The 15,409-nt window shown below is 48.6% G+C and overlaps 1 protein-coding gene across 2 annotated transcripts; it reads left to right on the plus strand.

Moving 5' to 3' along the window:
* Positions 1-847: 847 nt before the first annotated feature.
* Positions 848-14,742, plus strand: CNTROB (centrobin, centriole duplication and spindle assembly protein). Of its 2 annotated transcripts, XM_068977732.1 has the most exons (19): positions 848-1,120; positions 1,896-1,980; positions 2,231-2,312; positions 2,789-2,945; positions 3,833-3,949; positions 4,167-4,283; positions 4,596-4,694; positions 5,895-6,131; positions 6,428-6,574; positions 9,246-9,379; positions 9,955-10,080; positions 10,265-10,427; positions 11,472-11,733; positions 12,626-12,780; positions 13,043-13,106; positions 13,286-13,456; positions 13,594-13,729; positions 14,198-14,270; positions 14,501-14,742. In XM_068977732.1, exons 1-19 carry the CDS (start codon positions 848-850, stop codon positions 14,624-14,626), a joined length of 2,724 nt encoding a protein of 907 aa, XP_068833833.1. In that variant the 3' UTR covers positions 14,627-14,742. The 2 variants fall into 2 exon arrangements, with proteins under 2 accessions (XP_068833833.1, XP_068833834.1); XM_068977733.1 differs by lacking the exon at positions 848-1,120 and having other exon boundaries at positions 1,897-1,984.
* Positions 14,743-15,409: the final 667 nt, after the last annotated feature.

The raw sequence follows: 15,409 nt of genomic DNA on the forward strand, positions 1-15,409 counted from the left end.
AAGGGCGCGAGAAGAGAGGTCTTTTGGGTGTGGGCCTACCGGCTCTCAGGGGGAGGGGGCAATCCCTAGTTCCCACGTTGGCAGACTGCGGGGGGCTGAGGACTAGAGGTGTAGGGAGTAGTCGGAACGGGGTGATCGAGGTAGGGGATCTCAGGCTAGGCTGGAGCGCCTGAGGGTATTTTTTAGGGCCATCAGTGGGCGTGACTTGAGTGTTCACAAACGTTCTTTTGGGTAGTAGGGAGGGAGGGATTCTAGGGAGCCGTGCTACGGCTTTCTTGCCCGGAGGGATTGGAGGGGACATACTAGAGAGTTGATCCTGGGTGGAACGGGTGCATGGGCGAAGAGGAGACGTGGGGAGCGTGAAGTTCCTGTCTCGCTGAGACCGGAGCCAGTTGAGGGGCACATAAGACAGCTGGGCGGAAATTAGGCCCCTATTGGATTTGGGTCCGTTTCAGTTTGCACATTCTGAGTGTGAGAACTAAAGAGCTCAGTGGACTATGAGAGCTTGGCCCAGAAGTTGAACTGCAGCTTTCAGCTCTCCAGAGGAACTGCAGTGGTGCGCCTGCCCCGCAGTAGGTCTTCCATCCCCACCCTCTACCCGCCTTTTCCACTGTTCCCAGGAGCTGTGGAAAGAAATCCTTTTGTCCTCTCCCATGGCCTCTGGAACTGTTGGAAACCTTTCCTTTAACCAGAAAGGCTCCATACCCTCATTCAAGAATCCCTCGCTCGGAGTCTTCCTCTTTTCTCCCAAATCTTCCTTCTCCCGGTTCTTACTCCCCTGGGCTCTCCTAAAGCAGAACCAGGAGTTCCCACCTCTGCTGTCTCCAGTTGTCTCTTCCCTGTACTTATGGCAGCATCAGCTGCCAGCCCCAGTTCACCCCTACGGGCCAAGGACCTCCTGAGTGAGTCATCAGAAGCCCCTGGGCTGAACCAAGTGTCCTCTGAGGTGACCTCCCAGCTGTATACTTCTTTGCACCTCAGTCGTCAGGCAGAGAGCACAGCCCGAGCCCAGCTGTATTTACCTGCCGCCTCCCCACCTCCCCATGAGGTGTTGGATGGCTTGGCCCAAGAACTGAGTCACAGCTTGTCACTGGGATTGGAGAACAACGTGAAGAAAAAGGTGAGGGAGGTCTGTCTTGGACACCTCTAGGGTCTTGGGATTGGGGGTGGTTAAAAAAAAAAAGAGCTTTACTGAGATTTGAGCTCCCGTTCTTGGATTCCATAATTTCTTTTAACTACACAGTCAGCCATGTTTGTTCCTGTGAGCAAATGTTGATGAGAGTCCTGAGCCACTCATCATAAGTTGGAAAATTGTGAGACTTCCTAACTTTTTTTTTTCTTCAGAGACACCCATGGGGTAGGTTGCTGTGCTTTAACTGGGATGTGGGTGCTGGAAATGAGGATAAGGGTTCTTCATCCCAAGAGGAAACTAGGGATTTAAGGAAAATATTCTAAGACCCTTTAATCTTGAAACTGTTTTGATTGTATGGTTCAAAATTTGGCATGTAAATCATTAAAACATGGTTTAATCACTTATACATGTTACGGAGAAGATAGTGTCAGATAGAACACATATCATAACCGATCTGCAGACTGGCTAGGCCTCCCAGAGTTTGAAAAACTGATAGCTGTGGACAGCAGAGTCTTTACACAGGATATTTGCTCTCTAGTTGGAAGGAATCCTCACCACTCTTACCTTAAGATGCCCAGTTAATTCATTTACATTACCTCTCTGGCTTCCATAGACAATTGAGTTTCTTACTGAGTCAGTTCTATTTTTCTTGCTTTCCAAGGTGTGAGAGTAAAAATTCTTCGGCCTTAGAGGCCACTCGATGCCATCTACCCTGGATGCAGTATGGATTATTGCATCTGATTTCTGCACTGCTTTTTTCTAGGATGGTTCCAAGCATATCTTTGAGATGGAGAGTGTTCGGGGTCAACTCCAGAGCATGCTCCAAACCTCACGTGATGCGGCTTATCGTGAGTGATTTTCTATAAAAGAGAACCTAGATTTAAGGGGTGGGAAAAGTGGAGAAAGTTGCAGAATATGTATGGGCTGGAGACCTAGACTCAGAGATATGAGATTTCAGGAGAAAAGGCTCCCTTTCTTAGGGAGAGAGGCAGGAGGAGTGGGTGAAGTAGAAAGGAAGGACCACTCCTTTCTTCTTCAAGTGATCCCTGTTCCCATCCTTACCTGACCCTGGCTGTGGGTCCCTCTGGCTGCCTGCAGGGGATCCCCCGATTCCAGGTGCCGACTCTGAGAGACGGGAAGAGGACTCCTTTGACAGTGACAGCACAGCCACCTTGCTTAAGTGAGTTCTCCTTGGGGTTCTCCTAGCTGCCTTCCCCTCTTTCTTGGAAAGCCAAATGTTCTATCGCTTAGTTATCCCTTTGCTGCTTTTATACCTCTTAAGACCTAAGATGCTTGTCACTTAGCTTTCAGTTTTTACCCTTTCTTGCCTTTCTTCTATGCTACTTACTCCTTTGGGAACATAGGCATCCACTGCTTAGTACCTGGCTTTCTAGGTCCTTCCTCCTCCAGAAGAATTAGCTCTTTTCTGCAGTGACTCGTGCTGCAGAAAGCATGGAGTAGAGAAAGGAGTACTATAGAGTGACTCAAAAAGCCTATGTGCTCTCTAGGGCTCTGTCATTTCTCTATGTAACTTTGTGACTTTGGGCATGGCTCGTGCCCTGAGTTGTAGTTTCCTTATTTGTAAAATGTCTGGAAATGGGACTCTGGGTCTCTAAAGCTTTCCCATCCCTACTGTTCTCTACCTGATCTGTTCAGCACCCGACCGCTGCAAGGCTTGTCTCCATCCAGCTCAGCCCAGGCCTTTGAGGAGTTGTTCCCCCGCTACACCAGCCTTCGGCCAGGGCCCTCACTCAACCCCCCAGATTTTCAGGGACTGAGAGATGCACTGGATTCAGAGCATACTCGTCGCAAGGTGAGATATAAAGGCTTCCTTTTGACAGAAGCAAAGATTAGAAATAGGGCCAAGTGCTAAAAGATTACGGTCCTGCAAGCTAGGATTTTACTCAAATGGCTCTCCTGTGAGGAAAGCCTTCTTTGATCATCCTGTCTAGGATGGCACACCTCCCCTCCAGGCATTCCTTCAGATCATTCTGTTATTTCCTTCACATAGTTTATCAAAGTCTGGTATGTCTTGTTTGTTTCCCATCTTTAAAACCTAAGCTCCACATGGGTCATACCTTATCTTGTTCAGCAGTGTCTTCCTAAAGTCTAGAACATACCCAGCACAGACAAATACTCTGTACATGTTTGGTGAATGAACAACACATTTTTGGCTTGTGCAGAGCTACTGGTGATACAATGAGCTTTGTTTCTGGAACCTCAGCCTATCTGAAGAGGGCAGAGAGCAGGATGAAGCAGAGGAAAAGTCGGAATTATTGGTTGTGTTGTCATTTTTGGAACCTTCTCTTCCTCTATTTTAAACTGCCTGGACGTGAATGAAAGGCTTTCCCCTTGCCACCCTGAATAGTTGTGTCCAGTATGCTTCTTAAGGCAGGAGTAAATTCCCACTCTGCAGCGTGGACTACTGCACCCCTGCCGAAAGGTTCATGGAAATTTTTCTCAGGAGATCTAGGAAAGGGAAGAGGCTGGAAACCAAACCCCTGCCTCCTGAGGTGGTAGAGGAAGGCGTTGGAGACCTCAGGCTCCGGAATTCCTGACTCTCCTTCTTCAAACCTGTTCTGTTCTTGGGACCCACGCTTCCTGTCTCCAGCCCATTTCCCCCATAGAGAAGCTGGAAAGTTTGGAGCTTTGGTCAAACTAAGGGTGGCAACACCCAGACCCCTTCACCCTTCTTCCCAGCATTGTGAGCGCCATATTCAGAATCTGCAGACCCGTGTCCTTGAGCTTCAGCAACAGTTAGCCGTGGCCGTGACTGCTGACCGAAAGAAAGACATCATGATTGAACAACTGGACAAGGTGCCAGGGGAGCGGAATGTGGGAGGGTCTCTCTATGGGGGGCACCAAGGAATACAGGGGGAGGCCAACATTTGTTTGTTCACATTAGGAGTTGGGGGCGGGTAAGTGCTGGGTCTGCTGACCACTGGAAGAAGGTGGCTGTTGCCCCTTCTCCTGTGGACACAAAGAGGGAAGAAAAATTGTTTTAAATTCTATGTGACCTCCTTCCTTTCCTGAGACCCTGGCCCGCGTGGTGGAGGGCTGGAACCGGCATGAAGCTGAGCGGACAGAGGTGCTTCGGGGACTCCAGGAGGAACGGCAGGCAGCTGAACTCACTAGAAGCAAGCAGCAGGAGGTGGGAAACCAGGATCACGAAGCATTAGAACCTGGGTCACCGATGGCTGGATGGGGGAGGAACCAGGGTTCCTTGAAGGTTGACCTCCAGCTTGCCGTAGCTAGCCTGACAGTTCTTCTCCTGTGTCCTCTCCCTTCAGTGTTTCTGCTGCCAAACTTGCATGTTTGATGTCTGCTCAGCTCTCCTCATCCCTCTGGCCCCCAAGTCATTTAGTTAACCCTTGCTTTTAAAGTTTATGTTGTTAATGATTTTCAAAGGGTAGCATGCAGGGATTCTCCTCAGTTCCTCCATCCTATGTTCTCTCCCTGAAAGACAGTAACCCGCCTGGAGCAAAGCCTTTCTGAGGCCATGGAGGCCCTGAGTCGTGAGCAGGAAGGTGCCCGACTGCAGCAACGGGAAAAAGAGACACTGGTGAGAATGCTCGCCTGGGTTAATTCCAATAAAGGCTGGTCATTACTTCTAGAGGGATATGGATTTTTTTGTTTGTTTGTTTGCACCCATGGCACGCAAGATCTTAGTTCCTCGACCAGGGATTGAACCCAGCACCGCCCCCCCCACCCCCGCCCCCGCAAGTTGGGAGCAAGGAGCCTTAACCACTGGACTGCCAGGGAAGTCTGGGGATACGGCCTTTTGGTGGATTGTGGGAGTTCACCATTTGAGTTGCACCAGAACAAAGTGTGTTCTTCAAAACACTAGTTCTGCCAGGTACTCTACAAAAAGTGAGCTCTGCCGTCAAGCCAGTTTGAGAGTCTCTGCAAATTGAATCCTCATTAGAATCATTTGGGAATTATTTTTAAATATAGATTTCTTGGGTCCTTTCCCTGAGGTTTTGATGTATAAGGGGTTGGGGAACCTAAATATTTTCAGAAAGTTGTAGGGGTGAGACTTAGGTTTCTCATTGCTGAAATGGTAAGATGATTACCCACATGAATTAGTAGTCAGGTTTAGAATTTCCTGCATGCATGACGCATGCTTGGTACATGCATGCTGGTACTGACATTCCTAACAGTCCAAGAGTGCTGGTGGCAGCTGCTGGTTGGCTAGTACATGTTTGTAAGGCTGAATTTTCTAGTCTTTGTGGAATTTCTTCTGATGACAGTGGTGACAGCTATCATATATTGAGTACTTAGTACAGGCCAGACATTGTGCTAAATGCTTTACATATCCTTTTAACTTTAATCTGCATGAGGTGGACTGTAATATGCCCACTTTACAAGTAAGGGTGGTGCCTCAGAACCCAAAATAAATGCAGAGCTGGGATTCAGACTGAGATTTGAGCCCAGGGTGACTTCACTTTCACTCTTCACTTTTAAGCATTGGAGAAGGAAAGGGCAACCCACTCCAGTGTTCTTGCCTGGAGAATCCCAGGGACAGTGGAGCCTGGTGGGCTGCCGTCTGTGGGGTTGCACAGAGTTGGACACGACTGAAGCGACTTAGCAGCAGCAACAGCTACCTAATTCTGATACAGAAACTCTTATTTATCTGTGGGCTTGTTAACTATTGCGTTTTCATGGGTATAATTCTCAACCGGCACATTGTATAGGGGTGAGGAGGCAGATTGCTGGTCTCCTGAGGGCATGCTAAAATCTTGGTTTTCTCCTGGGGCTGTAGGAGGAGGAGAGGCAAGCTCTGACCCTGAGCTTGGAGCTAGAACAGCAGCGCTGCCGAGTCCTGCAGGAAGAACGGGATGAGGCCCGGGCTGGGCAACTCAGTGAGCGTCGACAGTTGGAGACACTGCAGGTGGCCCTGGAAGAAGAACGGCGGAGCTGGGCCCAGCAGGAGTACCAGCTGAAGGAACGCTACCAGGCGCTGCAGGAGGAGAGCCAGGCTCAGCTGGAAAGGGAGAAGGTAGAAGGGGCAGTTGAGGAACAGATGAAGGAAAAAATAATTGAATGAGATCAATGTCAGAATACACGGTATAGTGGAGCAGGAAGAAGAGTGAAGGAGAGAAGGCTGAAAGGGTAGGGCCTGCAGGAAGGGCCGGGGGCATCAAATATACGGAAAACTGAAGTGTGAGATTCAATAGAGATGAGGAAATAGGTCACAGGTGAAGAGAAAGGGAGCTTGGATCTTAGGGTATGGGAGGGTGAATCAGGGAGTCAGGAAATGAGATTACAAACTGAAGTCTGATTGCCCTTTCCTAGGGGAACACCCAGAGGGAGGCCCAGGCCGCCCGGGAGGCCCAACAGCAGTTGGCCTTGGTGCAGTCTGAGGTGCAGCGGTTGGAAGGAGAGCTGGATACAGCTCGGAGAGAGAGAGACGCCCTGCAGCTGGAGATGAGCCTGGTGCAGGTCAGGAGGCTGAAGTTCTAGGGGAGTGACCCTGCCGGGGAGATGGAGGTCTGAGATGAAGTGGCTTCAGGAGTCAGGGCAGACACTCCTATTTCTAACCAGAATTTTGGCCTTTATGGGTAAAATGTATGTTAAGAGCAAATTAATGAGTTTCTGAGAGACTTCTTTCCTTATTAATAGTTGACTTAAGGAGACACCCAGTTTCTGGGTTAGAGAGGCCAGTTTTGAGAGGACACACTTTTCACTTGGCCCATTGAATTGGAGGGCTGACCACATGGAAACTAATTTATCATGGAGGGCCAAGGGTAAAGACATTAGTAAACAATTCAGTAGTAATTTATAAGCCCCTAAACTGGTGCCAGCCACATGCGTGTATGTGTGCATTCAGTAAACCTACTGAACAACTCCTGTGTGTAAGCTCTGGGCTGGGATAATCCTAACACAATCCCAGCAATAGGGAGCTCACCAGTTACATGGGGAGCTTGTCTAGCACACACATTTTTGAAGGAGTATGATTAATAATTTAGAAAAGTGTTAGTCGCTCAGTCGTGTCTGACTCTTTACAACCCTATGGACTGTAGCCCGCCAGGCTCCTCCCTCCATGGGATTCTCCAGGCAAGAATACTGAAGTGGGTTGCCATTCCCTTCTTTAGGATTCCTGATCCAGAGATTGAACCCAGGCCTCCTGCATTGCAGGCAGATTCTTTACCACTGAGTCACCAGGGAAGCCCTAATAATTTAGAGTAAGAATAACTATTTTTCAAAATATTTGGCTGTACAGTGTCTTAGTTTTGGCATGTGGGATCTAGTTGTGTGACCAGGGATCAAACCCAGTCCCCCTACAGTGGGAGCACAGAGTCTTAGCCACTGGACCACCAGGGAAGTCCCATTTGTATCTTATTTTGTCTTGCCTATTGGGTGTTTATTTTTCTTTCCTTTCTTGTCATCTTTTAGAGTCATTATTCTCATTTCACTTTTTTTCAGTCAGCTTATTTTAAAATCTTAAACTCAGTTTCTGTTTAAATTCTCAAAGTTAATTTATCAGATGTAAATATCCAAGACAGAAAGGAGCCATCAATTCTATATGGATGGGTCAAGGTAGTCTTCCCAGAGAACTCTAAAAAATGTTTTTAAGATATGAATAAAAGTGATCTGTAATACAAGTTCAAGTGTACAGAAGTACACAGTATTGGTTGCCTTCTCATATCACTTTGTGTGTATCCTTTCAGAACTTTTTCATATGTGTTTATGTGCTGGTGCTTTAAAAAAAAAAAAAAAAAATATATATATATATACACATTCATTGCAACTTGTTTTTACCTTGTAATATTCATAGACATCTTTCCATGTCAACACATACAGATGTGCATCATTTTTTAAAAAGAATTATATTCCAATAAATGTATGAATCATCCTTTTGATGAGAAATTTACCCTGATGCCAATTTTTTTTTCACTATTAAAAATAACACTGGGAACTTCCCTGGTGGTCCAGTGGTTAAAAATCTACCTTCCAATGCAGGGGACGAGGGATGAATCTCTGGTCCGGGAACTGAGATCCCACATGCCATGGGGCAACTAAGCCCATGAGCTGCTACTAGAGAGGCCTGCAGACTGCAATGGAGACTCAGCACAGCTTAAAAAAAACCAAAAGTGCTGCATGGAATTCCCTGGCCATCCAAAGGTTGGGTCTCCACGCTTCCACTGCAGAGGGCACAAATTCAGTCACTGGTCAGGGAACTAAGATTCTGTAAGCCACAGCATGGCCAAAAATAAATAATGCTGCAGTGAACATCATTGTACGTGACTCTTTGGCATTCCTTCTGAAGGATAGATTCCTTAAAGTGAAACTGCCAGCTCAGAGGGAGAGTATATATCATTAAGATTTTTCATTAAAAAATTTTGGGTGGGGATTAATTTAGAATGTGTAATCACTAAGTCACTATGTTGTACACCTGAAACTTAAAAAATAGTAGGTAATGAGATACCTAGAACAGATATAATCATTCATGGAAACAGAAAGTAGGGTGGTGATTGTTAGGGGCTGAGGAGGGAAAATGGAGAGTTGTTGTTCAGTGGGTATAGAGTTTCAATTTTACAAGATGAAATTTCTAGAGATCTGTACAACAATGTGAGTATACCTAAAGCTACACTTAAAAATGGTAAGTTTTGTATTACCTAAGAAGGTAAGCTTTGTATATGCGTTTCTTACCATAATTTTTAAAAATTAAAAAGAATTTAGGTAATGAAAGGAGTTAAATATTTTTTTAAAAAGCACAAAAAAATATTTGTATTGTCCAAGGTCATGGTTTTATAAGGAAGGGAAACCGCTTTCATTCCTTGGGGCAAAATTCTCTTTCTTTTGTCTCTCAGATGTACGAGGGAATGTTGGTGCATGGATTTTTAAAAAAAAACTCAGTTTTATTTATTTTACAATATTGTATTGGTTTTGCCATACATGGACATGAATCCACCATGGGTGTACATGTGTTCCCCATCCTGAACCCCACTCCCACCTCCCTCCCCATCCCATCCCTCTGGGTCATCCCAGTGTACCAGCCCTGAGCATCCTTTTTTAACCTACCTTACATCCTCCATCCCCTTCTAAGCCCAAACAGCATGGAGCTGATGAGGACCTCCCCCACCCACTCACTTGCTTGGTTTACTCCCAGGCCCGGTATGAAAGCCAGCGGATCCAGATGGAGTCGGAGCTGGCGGTGCAGCTGGAGCAGCGGGTGACCGAGCGGCTGGCACAGGCGCAGGAGAGCAGCCTTCGGCAGGCAGCCTCCCTGAGGGACCATCACAGGTGCTTGGAGCTTGCCGGCTGCTGCCTCTCCACAGCTGCAGCAGGTGGTGGCGGGGGCCACCCAGACCCTCTCAGATCCCTTTACCAGCTTCCAACACACCGGCTCCTGTCTGTCTCTCGGTGGGAGACCTGCCTCGGGTTCACAGGAGAGCCAGACCTTCTTGAGGATTTTCCACTTTCCCCCCGTAGGAAGGAGCACTTAGCCAATAACTGATGGCTGCAGGAATACCAATTTCTAGCTCCCTAGCCCCTGGTGTGTACAGTGCTGAGCTGAGACCTGCAGCATGTCCAGACGTGCCCTTCTGCCTTCCTTCCCCTACTCCGCTACCAGCTTTTTTTTTTTTTTTCTGGAAATGCTTCTTAAATGAACCACCTTCACATAAGTCCTCATTTAAGTGTCTGCCTCTAGGGAACCCATTCAGCCGTCCTGAACAACCCTGCCCCCCAACCCTGCCAGGGCAGGGCTAGCTGGCTGGCTTGCTCGCTCACTCTCCCATGCACACATGCTGGCTTTTTCTTACTGGATGACGTCCTTCTACATCTTCAGTTCTTTCTTCTCACCTTTGTCCTCTCAGGAAGCAGCTGCAGGAGCTGAATGGACAGCACCAACAGGAATTGTCCACCCAGTTGGCTCAGTTCAAGGTGGAAATAGCAGAGCGGGAGGAGCGGCAGCAGCAGGTGGCTCAGGACTATGAGCTCAGGTACCGGACCCTGGAGTCTCCATGTCAGACCTTGGTCCCTTCCCCTGCAGCTTTGGTCTCTTCTGCACTGGCACCAGCTCCTCTCACAGTTTCCTGTGTCCCACCTTTCCTTGTGGCTCTTCCTGTTCTCCGACTCTCTGCTTTCTCCAAGGCCCAACATCACCTCTTGCGTCTTTCCTCACAGACTGGCCCGGGAGCAGGCGCGAGTGCGGGAACTGCAGAGTGGGAACCAGCAACTGGAGGAACAGCGGGTGGAGCTGGTGGAGCGGCTGCAGGCCATGCTGCAGGCCCACTGGGAGGAGGTCACCCGGCTGCTCAGCACCACCACCCTGCCGCCCCACCCCCCGGTAGGCTGTCAGGGTTCTTTTTAGACCCCTTCCTGGGACATCTAGCTCCCTCCCAAGGAGAGTCCGGAGTTCACCTCCTAGGACCTGCGTTAGGAAAATTCTTTGAGCTTTCCCAAAGAGTAACTGTCTCATCAAAAGCCGTCTTTTTGCCGTGGCTGCTACTTGCCCAGACTGGCCCCACAGCACTGGGCACCAGCCTCTTCTCCCAGCCCACGAGAGGGTAACACATGATGCTAGTTTTGCCAAAGGGCAGCTGAAGTAATTGTGATGGAAAGAGTCAGAAACTGTTGCTGAGTCCTGCCCTAGGGAGTCTCAACCCTTGCTCTCCCTCTGTTGGCATCTCCTACTTCCTTCTTTTAACAATTGAGTTTTTAATATTAGCTAAAATATTTTGGGGGATAGATAATAATGTGCATATAGTAATTTTACAAAACAAAAGGGACATCCTCAGTGGTCCAGAGGTTAACGCTCAGCCTTCCAGTGCAGGGGCACACGTTTAATCCCTGGTTGGAGAGCTAAAGTTCCCACATGCCATGTGTGCAGCCAAAAATTTTAAAACATAATGAAATAAAAGAAAAAAAACCACCAAACTGTTCAAAAAGGTATACGGTGAAAAGTAATCTCCATTCTATGCGTGCACCTCAGTCTCCTGGTTCCTCCCCGAAGCAGCAGCAGCTGTTACTGGTGTCTTGAGCGTATCCTACCCCCAGCTCCACCCCGCAACCTCGCACAGAAATGTTGCCCTCTATACACAGTTATATGACTTATTTAACCAAGTGCTTGTTGGTGGATATTAAAGTTGTTTCCTGTGTTTTACTTCTACAAATAGTGCTGCAGAAAATGTCATTAATATGTCTTGGTTCAGTATATCTATACAGTTTCTAGAAATGGAATTGTAGGATCAAAAATATGCATTTTAAAATTTGTCAGAAATTTGATAGATGTTCCCAAATACCCTTCTAAGGACGTTCTACTAATCTGTTATCTTATTAAAGTGTCTGTGGCACATCTCATCTCTTTAAGTGCACCTTCTCTTGTGCCCAGGTTCCCCCCGCTGGCCCCTCCAGCCCTGGGCTGCAGGAACCAGAGAAGGGGGAGAGGAGGATCTGGACGGTGCCCCCCATGGCTGTGGCCCTGAAGCCTGTGTTGCAGCAGAGCCGGGAAACACGGGAGGAGCTGCCTGGGGTGCCGCCGCCTGTTCTCTGCAGCCCCTCTCCAGATCTTAGCCTCCTGCTAGGCCCCACTTTCCAGAGCCAGCATTCCTTCCAACCCCTGGAGCCAAAGCCGGACCTCACGTCTTCTTCAGGTGCCTGGGGACAGAAGTCACCGGGTTCCCTTTCCCCGCACTGACTGTCTCTCTCTTAACCTAACTTCCTGTCTGCTGGGGGCTTGAGCATTCTGTTTCCCAGATGTCTTAGTGACTGTCCGTTACCAGGAGCAGAAATCCACTCTAGTTGGTTCAAATACAGGTAGTTAGACTCTAGGAAATGGGACATAACTGTTCTTGATGAGAACCGAAGTTGGCACCAGGGGCTGCTGGGAACAGCGCGGCTGTTCCTCCTTGCTCTGGGCCTGCCTGGGCTCTGGACTCTGTTTCTTCCTCTTGAATGACTGACCCTCTCTCCCCCTTGGGTTCTTGCTCTCGCTGCTTTGGTTTGCACGTGGCTTTGAGCAGCTGTGACGCCGACTCTAGCAAGACTCTAGACAACCTGCCTTTGTTTCTTGGGTCCAAGTTTAAAGAGAGGCAGTCTGGTGGGTTGGTAACCGTTCCTCAGATCAGCCGATCTTGAGTTGTGGCCACGCCTGATTCAGTCAGCTGTGACTTGGGTGCATGGAGTGCTCTGTGTGGTGAAAATGAGACAACCCATGTTGAAGTAAGCATGAGGGTATGTTCTGGTGAAACAGCCAGAACATGTCTTTTTATCTTAAAGCATTCTGTGCTGTGGCGGGATTTACTCATTCAGCATCCAGGGACCACAGCCTTCCCCTTCTGTCTACTTTTCCGTCTTAGAATTCAGCTGTGCCCAGCTCCCAGTTGCCTTCAATACTTCCCTCTCCAGCTGTTTTCAACTGTGATCATCTTCTAGCCGCGAAGCCCCACTTATGTGTGACAGGCCCCCTCCTTCCAGGCCTTGAGCGAGCTGCCTGGTGGAGGAGCCCCTCCCACTACAGCACACACCCCCTGTTTCACTGTACAGTGGAGGCCTTCTCTGCAGTTGGGACCTTCCATCCGGATCACCGGGCAGAGCGACCATTCCCTGAGGAAGACCCTGGGTCTGAGGGGGATGGCTTCCTGAAGGAAGGCCTGCCACCGCCTTCCCAGCTGCAGGGCCTCAAGCATTTTTTACACCAGGTAAGTAAGCCCACCTGTCCCATCTTGCTTTCTCTGTCCCTTCCTCATTTTCTCTTTCTACTTTGAGAGGTGAGGACTCTGGCCTTTTAGGACCAAGACTTCATCCCAGTTTCTGCCTCTCCCAGTCCCCCTTATTTCTGCTGCAGCAATTCCTTCTGGAACTTAGGAGACCAGCTCCTACCTCCTCCCTGCTGCTTCCTGCAGACCCTGAGGTGTCTTTCTTCAGTGGTCTTCAGGGAGCCCTACTGTCTTGTCCCCCCAGCTGCTGGAGACTGCACCCCAGAGCCACGAGAACCCCTCCGTCGATCAGCTTCCCCCTAAGCCTGGTGAGCGCCAGCTCTGAAGAAGTTTGGGGCTGGGTCTGAAAGAGGCAGGAGATCCACTTACCAGGGCTGGGTCCTCAGGAGCTGGCAAAGGTTACAAAGCCCCATGAAGGCTAAGGCTGTTGGGATTCCTTGGCTTTTTTGCCCCATTTCTTCATCCTGAATCTCATTCCTTTGGCTAGGTCCTCTGACTGCCTCATCTTGGGAGGAAACCCCTCAGGTGCCACGCCTCCCGCCCCCTGTCCATAAAACTAAAGTTCCCTTAGCAATGGCGTCCAGTCTTTTCCGGGTCCATGAGCTTCCCTCGGCCCCTTCACAGAACTGTGGTCCCAGCGGTGGCTCCCCAGAGAGAGGTAAGCAGGTCCTGGTTTACAGGTAGGTCTCAGGTGTGGAGCCAGTACCTGGAACTGAAGGCCCTTCTGGGCTCCGGGAGCTGGGATAAGGGCTGGGGCCACCCCAGGATGATGGTCATTCCTGATGTGTGTCTCAGGTGGAGATGGGCCTGCATCCTCGAGGCAGCTGATGGAAGTGTCTCAGCTGTTACGACTTTACCAAGCTCGGGGCTGGGAGGCGCTGCCTGCCGAGGATCTGCTGCTTTACCTGAAGAGGCTGGACCACTGCGGCGGGTACCACCCTGGGAGGGAAAGGAGGACGGACTAGGTGGAAGGCATCTGGACTGTGAACGGGAAGAGTGTGGAGTGTGTCTATTGAGTAGTGTCGTCTGCCCTTTTCTGGGGAAGAAGTGAGGGTAGTTGGAGTCTCCCCCTCTTCCTCCATCTCTCACTCTTCCCCACCTTTCTTTTGTCTCTTTTCTTTTTGGTTTGTTTTTCGCTTCTTAAAAAATCTCTTTTGCATGTTTTTCTACTTTAATTTTTTCCTCTTTACCCTGCAGCTCAGAACTGAGAGTCCTAGGACTGTGATGACCTAGTATAACTCAGTATGTGACTCCACTCATGTTTCCTCTTATTGGATCCCCGGGTCTATCTTGTTTGTTCATTCTTAAGAGACAGCACCGGGAAGTAGTACTTCTCCCCGAGTGTTGGGGAGAGTGGGGAGCAGCTGCCCCTCCTCATCCCCTGATCTCTGTACAGCAGGACTGACAGCCGAGGGGAAAATGCCCCCAGAAGGAACACAGACTCCCGCTTGGGTGAGATCCCCCGGAAAGAGGTGAGGAAAGTAGGGCTGGGTGAAGGGGTGGGAGGCTCTCACTGACTCGTCCCTCGGCCTCCACATGACCGCCCTGCCCCCACTGACCGGGCTCCCATTTTCTGTAGTGTGGCCTTTCCTCTTTACTGTCTGACTCTGGCCTTCCCCACACACAACACCTTTCCTCAGGAGCGGGGTACTGGGAGGACATGACACTGAGTTTTTCTTCTCTCTCTCCCTTCAACTCTTAGGTTCCCTCCCAGGCTCTCCCTCGGCGCCTCGCTGCAGCCCCTAAGACTGACAAACCTCCAGCTCGGAAGAAAAGTGGGCACCCCGCCCCTGGTGGTGTGAGAAGTCGGGGGGGAATCTGGAGATAAGCCCTTCACCTTTCTCTTCCTTGGCCTCTTCTTATTTTTTTTATTATTATTTTAATAAATCTGATAGTCTGTATTAGTCTCTGACTCCTAGGCACTCAGAAAAGGGAGGATTTCTAGGAAACCACTTTGTGAAGAAACCTCATTCTTCCCTTTGAGTGTGTTTTTTATATGTTTCTATTTCATATTCTGTGGAAAAAGACATGACTGCTTTGAAAGAAAACAGTCTGTGGCCAGATTTCCAAAGTGTAGGTGAGCGAAGGCTCAGTGTTTCCAGAGTGAAACCTACAGCGTGGCTAGCTCTGGTCGGTTCTGGAATTATGGGACCCTTATTTTCTTTTATATATCTCTGTATTTTCCAACTGTTCTGAAACATATGTGTTACTTAATAATCAGAAAAACACTTTTATTAAAAAAGTTACTATATAAAGAGTTTGAGTAAAAATGTGATATTGGGAAGACAGTTTTCTCTTTCAGGAGCAGATAATTCTTTCAATTGTGTTAGTAGGATCCTGTTAGATTCTGCTCCAGCCAGCCCACATATTATGGCTTCACTCTTCTGGCTTTGAAACATATGTAAAAGACTAGAGTGCTGGCAAGGAAAAAAAGGCCATGATTGTGAAAACTTTCATCCTCATACCAAAATGAACAAAGAGAAACAATATTAAAGAAGAAAATGAGATTAGTGTGAAACTATGAAAGGCTGTGAAGAAAGCTGAGTGCTGAAGAATTGATGCTTTTGAACTGTGGTGTTGGAGGAGACTCTTGAGAGACCCTTGGACTGCA

The sequence above is a fragment of the Capricornis sumatraensis genome, chromosome 8, assembly GCF_032405125.1.
Source record: "Capricornis sumatraensis isolate serow.1 chromosome 8, serow.2, whole genome shotgun sequence".
Taxonomy (NCBI): Eukaryota; Metazoa; Chordata; class Mammalia; order Artiodactyla; family Bovidae; genus Capricornis; species Capricornis sumatraensis.

What these genes read in the sequence shown, in the direction of transcription:
- CNTROB (XM_068977732.1), top strand. Translation starts at nt 848, where the DNA reads ATGGCAGCATCAGCTGCCAGCCCCAGTTCACCCCTACGGGCCAAGGAC. An exon ending in AGCACAGCCACCTTGCTTAA is followed by an intron (nt 2,313 to 2,788) that starts GTGAGTTCTCCT and finishes TGATCTGTTCAG; the next exon opens with CACCCGACCGCTGCAAGGCT. An exon ending in TGATTGAACAACTGGACAAG is followed by an intron (nt 3,950 to 4,166) that starts GTGCCAGGGGAG and finishes TCCTTTCCTGAG; the next exon opens with ACCCTGGCCCGCGTGGTGGA.